Raw genomic sequence first — 14572 nt, forward strand, 5'->3', positions numbered from 1 at the left:
TGTATCAAATGATGGCTGTTAGTGGCCCACCTACTGTGAAATGATGGGTGGCCTGTTTGGGTTCTTTTCCGTCTTTTATCCAACATTAAGGCTTTTGTATGTTTTTGCTCACACATTCTTTCTATTAGTCTACAAGTTGGTTCACAGTGGCAGCAGATAGAGGCGGCGACAGATACCCTGAAGGGGCTTTGGTTGATTAGAGCTGTCAGGAAGATATGCCTGATCAAATCTCATCATGGGAAGAATTACAGTAACGCCTACAACCTTCATCACCTGGCTTTGTGCACTTTTCTTAATCCTCTCTGACTGTATTGAGGATTTGATGTAAATAGGAAAACCTGTACTTGAAGGCTGTTTTTTCTTTCTTTCATGGAGGGTTAAAGCAGAGATAACAACATAAGGCCTTGTTTCCACCAAGACTTACATGTGAATTCTTTTAAACCTCTTTATTATCTCCTTATTCCACTAAGGTTCCTTTATGCATCGATTTGCATAATAATTTCTCTCCATTTGTTCAGGTTTTACATGTTCTGTATTGTCTTTTATTGTTATTTAGAAATGAAATGTTTACAAAAAGCAGGATGTGTGGGGAGAAGTACGATTTGTATCAAACTCTTTCTGAAACAGAGTTAATTCCACGTTCCATTGATTCAAATTGCCATTTACTTGTGTAAACAGAAAGTAAAACTGTCATTATTATTTATTGAATGACCCTTTTCATTTCCCCTCTGCTTACTGAATCGTCACAAAACTCATTGTGCATAAATGTGGGCCGACACTGAGCAGAAAAAATAACGCGCATGTAATTTTTTTGATCTAATATTATTCTTTTATTTATCAAACAAATCTGCGCTAAAACGTAGATATGTATGGAAGCGTTTTTATTGACATTATTTAAAGTGCAATAATGTTTTTTACCTCCAAGGAGCCTTTTGTAGATGGTTAAAATTATATGTTTGAAAAGGAATAATTCAAATGAATGATTATTGATCAATCTAAATAAAAAAATAAAAACGACACTGCTCAACATATCTCCAGAAGCTTTTTCTACCTAACATTACTTGAGAAAATCACAAATATGTCCATTTACAAATGCAGTAATCACATGATATCTAATTCAGTTAAGTTCTCACTTACTGATGCTGCTTACATCGGATTTTTGTTTCCCTTAATTACTACAACATCTAAGTTTCAAAAAAAAAAAAAAGATGTTTTCTTTTCTAACCTTGCAGCTTGTTGGCATATACAATAACACAACTTGCGGGATCTAGTAGAGTTCATGCTTCAATAGGTCAGGCCTGTTTTGGCAGCAAGAAGAAGGGCCAAAACACTGGTAGGCAGGTGGGCCTGATTCATTTGTGAAGCGATTGCACAATCTTTTAAATGAGATATTCACCCTGTTTTTTCCACACTTCCACTTTATTAATACGGCCCACGTCACCTGTTGCCTTTCGCTCGCCTTTTTCCTGTCATTACTCCCTCCGCACTCCCACTGTCCACAGAGTAAACACTTCAGACTCAGATATTTACACTTTCTATCTCCACTGAAAGGACCAGATTAGTCTGTTTATGCTGTGCAAAACAGTAGACGGACGGTTACCAGTAATGAGCACACATGGATATGCACACACAACATGTTGACTCTGCACATAGTTGGATGCTGACGATGGCAAGGTGATGAATATTGGTCTAATTTTTTAAGCAAGCACCAACCGAGTGGGTAGATTGAAACATCAGCCTGTTGTCGTCATGGTGATACAGACGTCAGAAGTAAAAACTCTGGAAAATAAAGCTATTACACAGACTATTGTGTTATTTTGAGCGTTTTTTTTTTTTATGCAACGAACTGAATCTCTTGGGTTTTTTAGCCGCGTCTTTCCCCCGTCTCCTCCTCCCTTCTTCTCTCCTCTTCCTCTGAACACATCCGGAGAAATGCTAATGACTAACGTTTCATCCTGGCTGTGCTGCGTTGCGCTGTTCTGCTCTGCAAGCTTCTAAAAGTGACTCACCTGCCTCGCCTAAAATGTCCCTGTGAATATTAACAGAAACAAAGATTGTGGTTTTCATCAAGTTTTCTTCCTGTTAGAGCTGAAGTTTTGCTGTTACAGTACTGTATGGATGCACAGCAAACTCAATGCATACAAGGTTGTTTTGGTTGATATCTCACTATCTCACTGTGCTCTGAAACCCACTGTGCATGAGGTATAGAAAACAAATTGTCTGTATGAGGACCCTCATATAGCCCATCTGGATGTTTTTATGCATGTGCGTCGTTTCGTTGAAAATCTCGGAGTCTCAGAGGAATGTGATGATTGGACAGGGAGGTATTAACCTAAATCTGTATGCATCAGGCTCAATCAAATGCAAAGCATTATGATCGCTGCCTATAGAGGGTCAATTCCACTGATCAAGATTTAAGCGCCTCAGTTTCAGAATGGCAGCTGGACACAAAGTGTGTGATTTGCAGGGATTTGCGAGCTTGCTCCCTTTGTTTTCTTTTTCTCTCTCTTTGCTGCGTCCCACATATGCTCCACCTAATCGCTGCTGTTCCACAAGTAGTTGGATAACAGAGGAAGAGAAGTTGGCCTTCGAGCAAGAAACAATTGTATCTGCTCAAGGTTATAAATGTTTATTTTATTAAGAAAAGAAACTCAGAGTCACCAGAAGCAAAGTGAAGATTTAGCTGTTATGAGCTACATTTGTCATTTGTAAAAGCAGGCTAAAGATACGCACTCTTTTTTTCTGCTGCTTTTAGGGTAGTTCAAACTATCATATGAAGGTTTTTGCATTCTTTGTTTTCATAATGCATTTTCCCTTGCTGATGGCAAAGATAACTTCAGCTTATGAGCTCGATTAAAAAATTCAGCCTTGGTTCTTCAGAGTTCTGCAGAATTTGTTTGTGTCTTTTATTGTGAACAACAATTATTTATTTTCTTTTTCTAGTGCGGATGAGGTCAACTGAGCAAATATTTTAGCAGGAAAATCAAACTTAACTAATTATCTTTATTACAGAACTGTGCAAATATTCACTATTTATGTTGATTTTTTATGTATTTCATTGGGATTTTGAGAAATAGACCAACAAAAGGTATTACCTAACTGCCTTTTGTTGGGTACTACCTAACAAAATGATTTTTAAAAATCCTGTTTTTAAAAAGGATTTTTAAAACAGTTTTTTTTTTTTTTTTTGCAAATACAAATCTTAAAAGTGTGATCTGCATAGAGATGCAACCCTTTTAGGATCAATCACTGCAATATACCGACAGACTGCTGTTGTTACTCATTTTTCTTTGCATATTTCAGTCAGAAATGATCATTTGAAGTCTTGCAACAGTTTTGTCTTATCTCATTAGAGCATCTTGTTCCATGTGTTTGTTGTTTAGCCATCATAGCTTGTGCCAAAATGTACATGAGACTTTTTCTTACTTTTTCTGTAATGGCCAATAATAATTGTTCCTGTGGAATGTAGCTCCTGGCCTGACATTTTTTTCCTGACTGTCTGTAGATAAGGAAAATTGTAGATATTAGCTTCTGTGATAGCGGTAAAATAGTTTCCACTGTGTGTATTTATGCATATTAAGACATAGTTGGTGTTTGAACAATTAAAATATGCAGTTATAAGCTTTTTTGTGTGTGGTGGATCTTAGCTGTTTACAGCTAACCACCACAACTATTGTGGTCCAACTATTTAGCACACATGTGGCCACAAAAGCTAGTTTGCAAAGCACATGCTGTGTGCATTTTACACCATAAATAACACTGCAACATCCACCACCAACATATCAAAGCTATCGGCTATGTTTAGACAAGCAAAGCTCAAAATATTTCTAGAAAGGAGAATTTATGCTAGACTCATGATCTGCAGCCATTCTTTTGTTTCTACAGTAAAACTTGTGTCGTGTCATGACAGTCCCTTCCTTTTCATTCCACACAAACCTGAAGAGCTTTGTGCAAGTGTCATTTTTCTGGAAAGTTGTCATCAATCTCTATCACATCAGTTTCACTCCAGCTGAAGAATGCAAACAAGTTGCTTCCAGCGTAGGAAGAAATGCCACGCGGTTCTGTTTGTACATGGAACGCTATCTCTGTTTCATCTCACTAACTGCTCTCATCTGCATCATCCATTTATCACATTCTAAACACGTAAGCCTGCGAGAGCCAGCGCTTGAACTGGCAGTTTCCCTCCATGTAATCACATCCAAAAAACAGAACAAAAGACCAAGGAAGGCAAGAGGGAGGGAGCTATTGTTTAGAAATGGGAGATGCTTGAATGAAGAGGAGAGCCGATAAGTAGGGGAGCTCTTGTCTCTGCCTGCCAGGAAGATTGGGCCCTAATTTGCTTATTTGTAGCTGTCACTTTTGCTTTAATGTGCCAAGCAATTTGGAGCAATTGACAGGCAGCAGCTAGAGGCGACAAAGACTTTTTCTGCTCCTATTTAACCCTGAGTCAGCTTTTTTTTTATCTGACACTTGTAGGACTTGGGCAGATGTTGCTCATATTTATAGATGCTTTTACTGCAGTCTTATCTGCCCTGCCGATGTTCACTAATTTGCTTAAGCTTTTATCTAATCTTTGAAAGTTTGTTTATTTTTAATGCTGCTTGTGAAATGAAGCAAATTGATGCCAGAAGTGTTGAGTTCTCAAGACTGTCGTCAGCTCTGTGAGATGTGATAACAACGCAGGAACGAACAGTTTGTCAGTCCTATAACATTCTGCCCCTTTCTGAATTCTTTACTTCTTTACTTCCCTTGTGTATTTGGTTATTTTCTACATACTGTTCTAGTTTAATTTCTTTTCAGCCTTTCTTTTGCTTATTATCATGTATACTTCAAGGTCTCTTTGCCGTTCGGAAATCTATGAAAATTCCTTAAAATATTTGCGAGGGCATTCCAGTGTAGTACAAAGAAAGTTTTTCTTCCATCTATTTATTTATTTGTTCATTTTGTATATTTTTGCACCATTATTCCAGCCATCCTGTCCTTATTTTTATGTCTGTTCTATATTTAAAACCTTCCTTTGTAATATATGCCATTAATCCAGAATAAACTTTGTAAAAATATCTGGACAACTCTGGATATTTAGAATAAATGGGGAATTTGGAGATGAGAAAAAATGTGTAGTTTTTCAAGGATTAGGACAGAGTCCTTTATATCCAGCTGTAATCCGACACCGTTTATCCATCTCTAACAAGACAAAAGCACAGAAATGCACGCGCACACACACCAGCATGCAAGCATATTTTGCTTTGAGAAAGCTTTCTGAACTGGGAGGTTTTACCAAACTAGATAATCCACACCAAACTGTATCACATTGTAACATAATGTCACCCAGAAAAGTTCTTTAATCAATGAAATAAACAGAAAAGAAAAACAAAAAGGATGAATGGAAGAGAAAGAGACATAAGCAGCCGGCTTTACCTCCCAGCTCATCTCTGTTATCCCCCCTTCAGGTGGAGCCTTGCTGTCAGTTAAGCCCTCCCACTCCCCAGATCATCACACACACACACACGCACGCACACATGCCCGCATACAATCTCCTGCTGAGCCGTACAATGGTGGATTGGCAACCCTAATACCACAGCTCACTTTATCTGCCTGAATTAAAACCCAATTGGAGGAACAGCTGTGGGAATTGCTGGTTCAGGAAGAGCCTTTTTTTTAAATTTATTTATTTATTTAATGTTTTTCAGGAATTATGTGGGTGGGCACATTCTAGAAACAGTAGAAAAAGCAATCAGATAGACATTCATGATGTATCAGTCTGGAGATTACAGACCGAACTAATTAAGGAATGTGTTTTTTTTTCTCTTCCACTTATTGTGATTGTGTCTATGTCTTCATACGACACATGGATCAGGCAGGAGACATAGGTTTTTCCACTGGTTTTTTTTTTCTTTTTTTCTGGTGAGTGAAGCTCAAGAAGCCACTAAATTATTACACATGTGAGTATGATAGAAATGCTACCCATATGTTTATGACACACATGCAACAGCTGCAGCTTTCTTGGCCGGTTATATTCAGTGGTTATTATAAATCTCCTACTATCAGTTTTAGATTACTCAGATTTTTATGCGAGTAGCTGTTTCCTGTCTTTCCACATCTGCCTGCATATTGAAAAAGCATGTTAACGTAGTTCTGAACATGAGGAGTCGTTGAAACCTTATGTCCTGCAACAACTCTGAAGTACATGGGTCACTTTTCCTGTGCTTTTGTCCTGAATGTGGCTTTAGTGTTGTGTCAAAGGGGTGGAATTCACAGTGTTCTGCTGCATCTGGATGGGGTATATCACTTTTGGGTTAATATATAAGATTTTATTGACCATTTGAAGAATAAATTGTTCTCTATTATAAACTCAAAGTGGGCAGATGATTGGGTATCAAATTAATCAGAAAATAGGTCATGCTATCAGTTTCACTTTCAGTTTAAGTCTTCTAAAAGGTGAGTTTAACCTCATCAGTGCAGACAAATGCAGCAGGAGATTAAGCATTGTTATTTTTGGATCATTGGAGCCATTTTGGAGGAAATGTGTTTCTGTTTCAGTGGCACTCATGTACAGAATCTGGCAGCCCTGATCATTTAGGGATCAAATAGTGTATGCTAGTGTCAAATGCATATCAAAAGGCTCATGTGTAATAATATAAACTTTAAAAGCGGTGTCATTTAAATTAACGTTTCTTTTTTTATCGTCTAATTGAATAAAATGCTTCACATGTGAGCAGCTTTTTCAGATAATGATTAGTTTTCTCACTGTCACTGGATGTCTCAAATAAAATAAAATTTTTGTTATTACACCTCAAAATCTAAACAAACATCAATAAATTAAATATTTATTTTTCTGCAAGATTAACATTACAAGTAAATTGCTTTAAGAAAGTTTATGGAGGATGGAAGTAAAGATTGCAGTTCAGGAAACCGCAGCACCGAAAAAGGCAAAAGAGAAAAACGTTTCTATCAACATGTATTCAAACCCTGTTCCAAAACTCTCATTATCACTCTGTCTTTGCTCATGTTTCTGTCTGTCTTAGATCTCTGTGATGACAGCTCAGTAAAGCCTAAGTCAAAGAAAAGACTCGTTTTTGAAGTCAGATGAGTTCTTGCATACACGACCTTAGCTTCATTGCCGTTTGTGACTTACAACCCCGCTGCAGGTTTTCTCCTGGGCTGTGCTGCAAGGTCATGTTTTTTTTTTGTTCTCTCAGGTTTACTACCCCACTCATCGGCCGCATGCATTATACAGTAGGTTTATTCTGCATGCTGACCTCCTGCATTCCTGAGGGAAGCACTTTTGAAGTTTGAGGGACAGAACCAGAGAGAGCAGCAGAGCGACTGTGTTGACATCGCCAATTCCCATTTGGCCCTCGTGTTAGCTTGAGCTCTTTTTTTTCCTCTCTGAACTATTCCTGTTGAAATAGTTTGAGGTGTTTTTTTCTTTTTTGCTAAATTTTCCGTTTTTTCCTGGACAGTGACCAGATTTGACACCTGCTTTCACACTTTAGCAGATGTGCTAGACTTTTGGTGCTAACAGCTGTGGTCAAGAAAAGCTGTAATTATCTTTTGAGGGTGCTCTTGAAAACAGATCATTAAGGTTTCATGGGAAAATATACATTTATGTAGCTGTGGGGCTTTTAAAACCTCAAAACGAAAAGCCTGTTGATTCTTTGATGTTCATTAATAATCCTTCTCTCTTTTTTTTCCAACCAGATTCTTCAGGACAGGTGACCTCCTCACCTTTAGGCTCTCCTACTTCCCATCGTGGAATGCATCCCTCTTTGCTGAGCCCCACCTCCATGGGACCCTCTGGCTCTCTCCATTCTCCCATCAGCACCCTGAGTTCACCAATGAACGGCCTCACCTCGCCCTTCTCAGTCATTAGCTCACCCATGGGGCCGCACTCCATGAACTCACCTGGCATGGGCTACGGCCCCAGCATCAGCCCACAGGTGAGGCCTCAGGTAGACATAAACAATCTGTGTTTTGCGAACTTCAAACTTTTCCCACATTATGCAATATTGTAACCACGAATTTCAGTGTAGTATAAGTGGGACTTTGTGATAAGATCTAAAAAATGTGGTGTGTGTATATGATTTTATCCAGCTTTAATTTGATGCATCAACACAAATCAAATTCTGCTAATATTTGGCATTTATTTCAAACAGTTTGCCATCATTTTTGACATAGTTGTCTTCTGACACAACATGAATTGTTGAATTAATTCAACAATTCATTGATAATCTGTGATAATACTAGAAACATATCACAAGACATTGGCAGCCGTAGCTCTACAAGTCATTGTCTTCCACTTTCCAAGTTCTTCTCTACTTTGCGTTGGTCTGTCACATAAATGTTTGGTTTTGTTTTGTTGTGATTAAACATCAAATACTAAAAGGATTACTATTACATTATATAATAGAAGTGCTGCATACTGTTAAGACGTTTGTATGTAAATGTGATGGAGACTTCTTACCCGATCTATGAGGGACTTTAAACTCAAAACTCTAAGAATACCTTTTGGTGAATAAATTTAACCGCGTCTATCCACACCTACTTCATCTTTATCGTGTTTGTATTTGGCACATATTTGACATCTTTTTTGAGAACAAACCAGACCAATAATGTTTAAAAAATATTGTTTTTGTTCAGTGATAGAGGAATTTGGGGGCATTGTGCTCATTGTTGGGATAGATATCGACTACAACTGCAGTATTTTTTGGCTGTGTCATGAATTTCCACTTTGCATACCTCTAACACATTTTGTAAATTAGGCATCTTAGAGTCTCACTGCAGTGGATGCCCGCATTTCATACAAGCAATAGCGCTCTAGATGCTGATGAGAATGATGGAAGCTGCTTTATCATAATAGCAAGTGCAGGATTAGCACTAGAAAATGATCATTTACAGTAAATGGAGAACATTACTCTCTAATTGTATTTTGCTTTATTACTATAAACACTAATTAATGTTGTTTGTAATTTGGCTCATTTTAGTTTGTCTTCATGTGAACACTATTATGAACAAGGTTTTCTTTAAATACAACCACACATCGGCCTTTCATACAACAGGCCTTTGCTTTGGACTGTACTTTTTGGAAACTAAAATCATCGAATCTAATTTCGGCACAAGTTTTGAACCAGAACAGCTCTGTTGGATGAGGCCGGGTTAGGAAATTGCAGCAGGATTGCTTGTTTGGTTTTAGCCAGTCTGTTTATGAGACGTTTTTATTTAGTGCTTCTGGAGTCTCTGACGGTGACCGTACAAGTGATCCAAAACCACCCAATCAAAAACAGCTCATTTAGTTATTTTCTTATGTAAACCATGCTTTCCTTCAAAACAATTGGTTGTCTTTAAATTTGTGTATGATATAAGTGTGACTGAGACATTTTTGGAACAATGACTCTTCATGGTTCAGGTCCAGCCAAGCCAAGAGTAACATTTCTACAGTTTTCAACAATTTTTAATAACTTTTAACTTACGTTAGAACACATATTGACATGGAAAGATTTATGATATTTAATATGTTTAGTTTGCCGAACACTGGATAAAGTTGTTAAAACATGCTAAAAAGAAGAAAGAGGACAGGAGAGAAAGAGAATAATGGAAGAATCATGTGAAGTTGTTCCAGTTACAAATTGAGAAAATAAAAATGTATTAACTATTCCATCTTTTACAGGTCTCTTGGTGTAAATTGCCCCAATGCCAAAACGTCTGAAAATATCCTTTTTTGTGTGTTTTCACAAATATGACAAATATTTCAACCTGTGTTTCAATAAAACATGTACTCAGTGTGTAGGTTGAACTACTCTAGATAGTGAGTATTGTGAGTTACAAGCGATCAAATGTAGCTTAGATATCTGAAAAATACAGTGAAATGTTGTTTTGTACAGGTAAATATTTTACTTTTAGTTTCTAAATTCTTCAAACACTGCAGTACTCTTTCAAAGCAGATTTAGATAAGCCCATTTCAAACACTAAAATACTTGTACAAAGTGGCAAAAACGCATTTTAATTTCAGTGCTTTTTTTTTCTAAATTATATATTTCTGATAAATTGTGGTTTTTCAAAATGGAAAATTTGTTAGAAGTCAAGATCAGGGGAAAATACCCATATTTCTTTCAGGGTTAGCTTTCAGCAGCACATCAAATAAGCATGTTTTCTTAAAATACTTGCCTTTAGCTTGTTTCGAGTTTAATTACACCTTGCGAAACCAGAAAGATCAATGTTTAGCAGCCACCACTATGGTTTTCCTAAATCACAGGCCAACACAGCTGCCCTGTAAACCAAGCAGACAAACTGGTCATGTTTCATGTCTTACAAACTGCACTCAAACATCCCATAAGTGCAAATCAGAGGCCCTTAAGACTTGCACACTCAGACGAGTACACCATTATACAGTTTTCCACAGAGGCCTCGCTTTGACCCCGTGGCATAGTCAATCAAGGCCCATTCAAAAACACCAGCTTCAGCTCTGTGCTTTTATTACTAAAGCATCCATGTCACTTTCTCCCACTGGTTCTCTTTCTTTTTCTTTTTGTCTGGGCTCTTTTCTACTGTTTGCCTTTTTCGTTATTTCTTTTTTTTTTTGTCACATCATTTCAATTTTCCCATTTTTTCCTGCTCCGTCTCTTGTCTTCTATCGAAAAGGCTCCTTGGCATCAACAACACACACACACACGCGCCGACAGACAGACACACACACACACGCACGCGCACACATGCACAATTAAGACATCAAAGCTTCCAGTGTCCCAGTTTCAGTCTGGACCCATATCTGAAATTAAAATTGTTTCTCCCCACAAAATGCATTTGCTAGACCTTTTTTGTGTTTATTGATAATTGAGTTAAAGAATCCTGACAATACGCTGCTATTTAGGGATGGGCTCCCTCCCTCCCTCCCTCTCTTTCTGTTGTTAAGCTCATCTGCACCTTTATAAGGAACGCGTCCCACATGTAATAGAGTTAGGAGGGGATTAGGGCCACTTTATGAAACGGAGGATATTTTTCATAGCTAGAAAGCTCTCGTCCTTCTCCCCATCCTCCTCGTTCTGATTCTTCTTTTCTTTTTATTCCCAGAACTTTTGTTTGGGCTCCTCTTCATGTACTGTAGTAGCACACTTTAGGCTTTCAGGTTAGAAGTGTTTTGGAAAGGGGTGAATTTGGGTTTATCGGTCTCATTTGAATCCCTGATGGAGGCGTATGCGATGTTCCTTCACTGGTACGCAAAAGAAAATTCAAACATCCAATCTACAATTTTTGGGGATCGGATTAAGGCTTCCTAATGATGTTTGCCTGAGGCTCAGATGTAAAATGTATGTGCAGTGGACCACCGCTATGTGTGGGGTTAGAGGTCGCTACCACCCATGAATAGCTAAAGTACACAAATACCTGATTCTCTCTAAAAACTCTAATAGCTAATTATTTTTAACAGTTTAAACACCAAATGTACCTTAACATGCATAAACATGTGCAGTGGAAACTGTACTAGCATTAAAACAGAAGCTAATCCAATCATCACCAAGGAAAATGAAGGGCGTTTTTGGATTGGCTAGTTTGCAAACTCCAGCCAGTAGCATGTCAAGCATCATTGCACTTAGGGATTTCAACCTCTCAAGCTTTATTTTCTTTAGAATATTTAAGATATTCCCTTAAAACAAGATAAGAAAAGCATGGTTAATGTTGAAAATATATTTTGCAAATCTCTTTATTTAAAGTTAAAGGTTGCCAACTGTACTGTATGCACTTCAGGGACTCTTTAGGGAGGTTGTGTACTTTGTCACCAGTTTGAAACTTTATGGTAGGGGAGAGCTTTAGTTTGTTGATGACACTGGTGAAAGGTTTTTTTTCGCTCATGTTGGACCGACACAGAAAACGCCTTGCTGTGTGGAATAAAGCGAGACTTAAATGGTATGTCATTCCTAATCTTTAGTTGAAAAAAATATTATTTGTTTTTAAATGGTTTTATTATTTTCAGCTTCTGTAACAGGAACTTTGGACATTTAGCTGCGATAACCCAGATCGTCCCTAGAACCGAGGACCTGACTAGTCTAAGTAATCAAAGAAGAAGGGCCTTGATCTGAGTGATCAAGAATCTGGTGTTCTCTGGGGAATCTAGAGGAACTAGCCACAAGGTCAACCAGTGCCAACACACTTCATCAATCAGTCCTTTATGGTAGATTGACCTGACAGACAGTCCACTGCTACCAGAAGCAGCATTAACCTCTTCAGGAATTTGGGAAACTCCTTCTGGTTGTTGTTCCTTTGACAGACCAAACCTTTTTATAGATGCTGACCACTGCAGACATGCAGCACCCCACAGAACACAACTTGGTCCTTGGGAGATTCACTCAAACCTTTACACTTTTTCCTGCTTTTAACTCATTCACTTTGAGAAAAAAATTCCTTCCTACCCCATATATCCCACCCACAATCCGATGTCAATGTCTTGAGGTAACCGGGGTTGTTTGCTTCATCTGTCACTGGTCTTAATTTTAACATTTGACAAATTTCCTTAATTGAATAAACATGACTAAAAAGATAGTTAAATACTGAAAATATCCTACAGCTACATCAGTTGTTCTTCCAAAAGTATCACATCAAGTGCTTGTTTTGAGCCCCTTCAAGTGATGCGTGACCCCTTGCCTTACAGGTGCTCAACAGTCCCTGTTTGCTTTGCTGAGACCCTGTAAGCTTCTGACTGTTGCTGCAGGAGGGTGGAGATCAGCAGTTGGATGGGCTCAGAGGTTAAAAACGGTGGTGTTGCCCTGTGGTCGTGAGGCGCGGCACCTCTGATGAGACGTGATTTGAGTCAGACGGCGTATGCCGCTTGCTCTTAACACTTGGCTGACTAGCCTTTTTCGAGAGCACTTAACTGGAACGAGGTCACTGCCCAGCTCAGCCTCTACTGTATTTAACCGCCCTGCCTTTGCTAACCACACACATTTTACAGGCATATACTTTAATTTTGATGATTTACCAGGCATATATCGTGCTGTGCACTGTCTCTCCTTTACTTCTTGCTGCCCTCAAGAAGCTTCTTCTCAGCAAGAACTGCAATCAAGTGCTTTTTTCAATTACAAAAACATGTAATAGGGTTTAAATTCACCGTAAAACACTCCGCTTCTTACTGGAACCTGCTTCATTTTTTCCTAAATACGATAATAATAAAAATAAGTGACGCATAACATCAAATATCCACAAGACTGCTTGATGAAAGCGGGGACAAGATGACTAAATGTTCTGTTCTTTCAGTAGTTTTACATGTTTCAAAAACCAAACCACATCTGAAGCCTTTTTCGCCAGTCAGTTCTTACATCTAAAACAGCCATGCTTCTCATCTGTCCTGAGCTGTGTCCTTTTAACTTTTCAGGAAGAACCTTGAAGGTTTCTCATGGCTAATGACTGAGTTCTGGTTGCCTCCTTGGTTTTGATGGAGATCAGAAAGGAAACTACATATTTTTGCAAAGAGGCCACATATTGACTGAGTTTTACTGTCACTCAAAATGCATGGAGGGTCTGTGGGTTTGCTTTCAGAAGGCTGGTCTTTGTTTGTGGAGGTAAAGGATGAGGAGATCTGCAGGATTCAAGCTTTAGCATATGGTTTTAAGGCTTCGCAGGCCACAACAGGGCTCTTTCTGATCAGACTCTTCAGCGGTTTAGTCCTTAGGGTTCAACACACCGACAGTACAGACCATCCTTCTCTATCAGAGACGCCACAACTTTTTTGTGCAGCTGGAAGGGATTATGTGTTGGGGTTGGAACACATTTCACACTTCCACTTACAAAAGCAGGAGTTGTCTGGCTGTTGTCTTTTGCTGAAAAAGGGGTCCTTTATTATCAGGCCACTGCAGGGTCCAACTTTCCATTTTGCGGCTTAAACCAGTACCCCTTTGGCTTCTGCGCTTTGGTTTTGAAATCTCCCCGAGGATCCTAAACCAACAACGGGCCCCTGTTGTTTCTCAGTTTCCCAGTTTGCCTTAAAAAAAAAAAAAAGAAAAATACATACAAAGCATGACTGTTTCTGGATTTGGAGGCAACATAAACACTGATGCAGAAAAAAGGAGTAAATGTTTTACAAGAAAACGGAACGTGCGCTTAATAAGTTATAAATGAGTGGCGGCGGTGATGTCATGTTCCAGCTCCAAGGGCCGACGTGTTCAGACGGGAGTCGCTAGGAGACAAAAACAGAAAATATTCAAAAGAATGAAATCAGTGGAGCTCAGTGTATTCCTGCATGGGAGTCATGAAGTCCATTCCACTACTTAAGGTTTTGATGGCTATTGCGGTCACTCTGCATGATGTCATGGTCGTCATGTCGCATAAAGGGACTCTGTTTAGGCTCCTGAAGTAACCATTAAAGGTCTCTCATGTCAATTAACCTTATATTGGAAAATCTTTTTTTTTTTTTGCAAACCTCTTTGCAGGTATCAAATATAATCAGACGAAAATATTGTTTTTTTCCCCAATACTCCTTTCTGCAGCTAATGTAATGGTTCAGTTTACATGCACTTAGCACACAGCACTTAAGTCATTGTTTAGGGAAGCCTTACTCCTCTTTGACGCAAATCCTTATTTTGAGAAG

General features: G+C 38.6%; 1 protein-coding gene across 5 annotated transcripts in view; it reads left to right on the plus strand.

Moving 5' to 3' along the window:
• The window catches only part of rxraa (retinoid X receptor, alpha a), a 173296-nt gene that overhangs the window by 118746 nt on the left and 39978 nt on the right, over positions 1–14572 (plus strand). For all 5 annotated transcript variants that reach the window (XM_044144202.1, XM_044144198.1, XM_044144200.1 and 2 more), the window contains exon 3: positions 7702–7940. In XM_044144202.1, coding sequence (XP_044000137.1) covers positions 7702–7940 — 239 coding nt within the window. The remainder of the gene's footprint in view (positions 1–7701; positions 7941–14572) is intronic.

This window comes from Gambusia affinis, linkage group LG17 (genome assembly GCF_019740435.1).
Source record: "Gambusia affinis linkage group LG17, SWU_Gaff_1.0, whole genome shotgun sequence".
In the NCBI taxonomy this organism is placed as follows: domain Eukaryota; kingdom Metazoa; phylum Chordata; class Actinopteri; order Cyprinodontiformes; family Poeciliidae; genus Gambusia; species Gambusia affinis.